The 1165-nt window shown below is 56.7% G+C and overlaps 1 protein-coding gene across 1 annotated transcript in view; it reads left to right on the top strand.

The window, feature by feature from the left end:
* LOC103913060 overlaps positions 1 to 1165 on the top strand; it is a 14189-nt gene that overhangs the window by 6252 nt on the left and 6772 nt on the right. The window contains exons 2-3 of the mRNA XM_009319504.1: positions 387 to 563; positions 841 to 946. Of these exons, the coding sequence (XP_009317779.1) occupies positions 387 to 563; positions 841 to 946 (283 nt within the window). The remainder of the gene's footprint in view (positions 1 to 386; positions 564 to 840; positions 947 to 1165) is intronic.

The raw sequence follows: 1165 nt of genomic DNA, 5'->3' as shown, positions 1-1165 counted from the left end.
GCAGCCCCGCCGCGGCAGCGACCGCTCCGGGGGCTGTGAGGGAGCGGTGGGGCCGGCGCGGCCCCGTCCCTGTCCAGGGGTGGGCTTCCCCGGGGGCCGGGGGCGACCTGTACGCCTTGCCTTGCCTTGCATCTCCTCTCTGGAGCTGCCCCTGCCCGCATGGCTGTGCTGCCTCAGCTCACGGCTGCGCTCCCTTCCCAGGCTACAAGCTTATTTTCTTCATCGCATCCCTCCGCGGTCTCCTCTTTAAATGACACAACCCTCTCCTTTCGCCCTCCCCTGGCATAAACGTGTTTTCAAGCATTTTCATATATTTTTTGGACCTTCCATTTTACTCCTTGATGATTACCTCTGTTTTCTGTTGTTTTTCTTCCCTCCCCTTGCAGCCAGTCCAGCAAGATGGGTTTCCAGGCCTGGCTGCCCCTGCCGTTGCCAAAGCAGCTGGTGGTGTTCGGGCTGGGAGACTGGAGCTGTTACTCTCCGGACACAAGCGTCGCGGTGGACGTGCTGGTGTCCCCGGGCGTTGCGCCGCAGCAGATCGGCACGCTGGAGCCTGCCTGCAGGTTGTGATGGGAGCTGGCGCTGCTGGGGTGTCAGGAGGGGCGTCCGGGAAAATCTGCTCAGTGATGCTGCCCAGTTCTGCGGTGTCATCCCAAAGCTGCTCAGGCCTGCCGGTCCTCCACCATGGTGTTTCTCTCTAATGATGCTTTCAGCTTCCTTTTGGCTGCTTTCAGGGCTGGATCTTCTTCAGCTTTGGGGTGTTACCAGCTAGTATGGGAGCAGGAATTTTTCCCTGGTCAGTGTCACTTGTGGGCTGAAAACCCATGATCCCCTGTGCAGGTCTCTGGTGTGGGAAGGTGACTGGAGGACAGATATTTTCATGGCCTCGTTGAAAGAGATGGACAAAGGCAACTCTGTGAAGCTTGTCCTGACTGTCAATGGACAGGTAAAAGAACCGATGTTCTCCTCTCTTCCTGCCCTGGGTCCCAAATGTTGTCACTTCTGAGCTACTGAACTTCCTCTCCCATCCTCTCCTTTTCCTTCTCTTTGCTACTCTAAGGCAGAGCCACCTCACATGGATCTGTTGATGCACACCTGTGCTGAGCCTAAACCCTCTGTGATGCTCCAGGCCTATTCCCCAAACACAGCTTTGCCAAAATATTTT

Source organism: Pygoscelis adeliae, unplaced genomic scaffold (genome assembly GCF_000699105.1).
Source record: "Pygoscelis adeliae isolate BGI_AS28 unplaced genomic scaffold, ASM69910v1 Scaffold71, whole genome shotgun sequence".
NCBI lineage: Eukaryota > Metazoa > Chordata > Aves > Sphenisciformes > Spheniscidae > Pygoscelis > Pygoscelis adeliae.
This window is presented reverse-complemented; position numbering and strand designations above follow the sequence as displayed.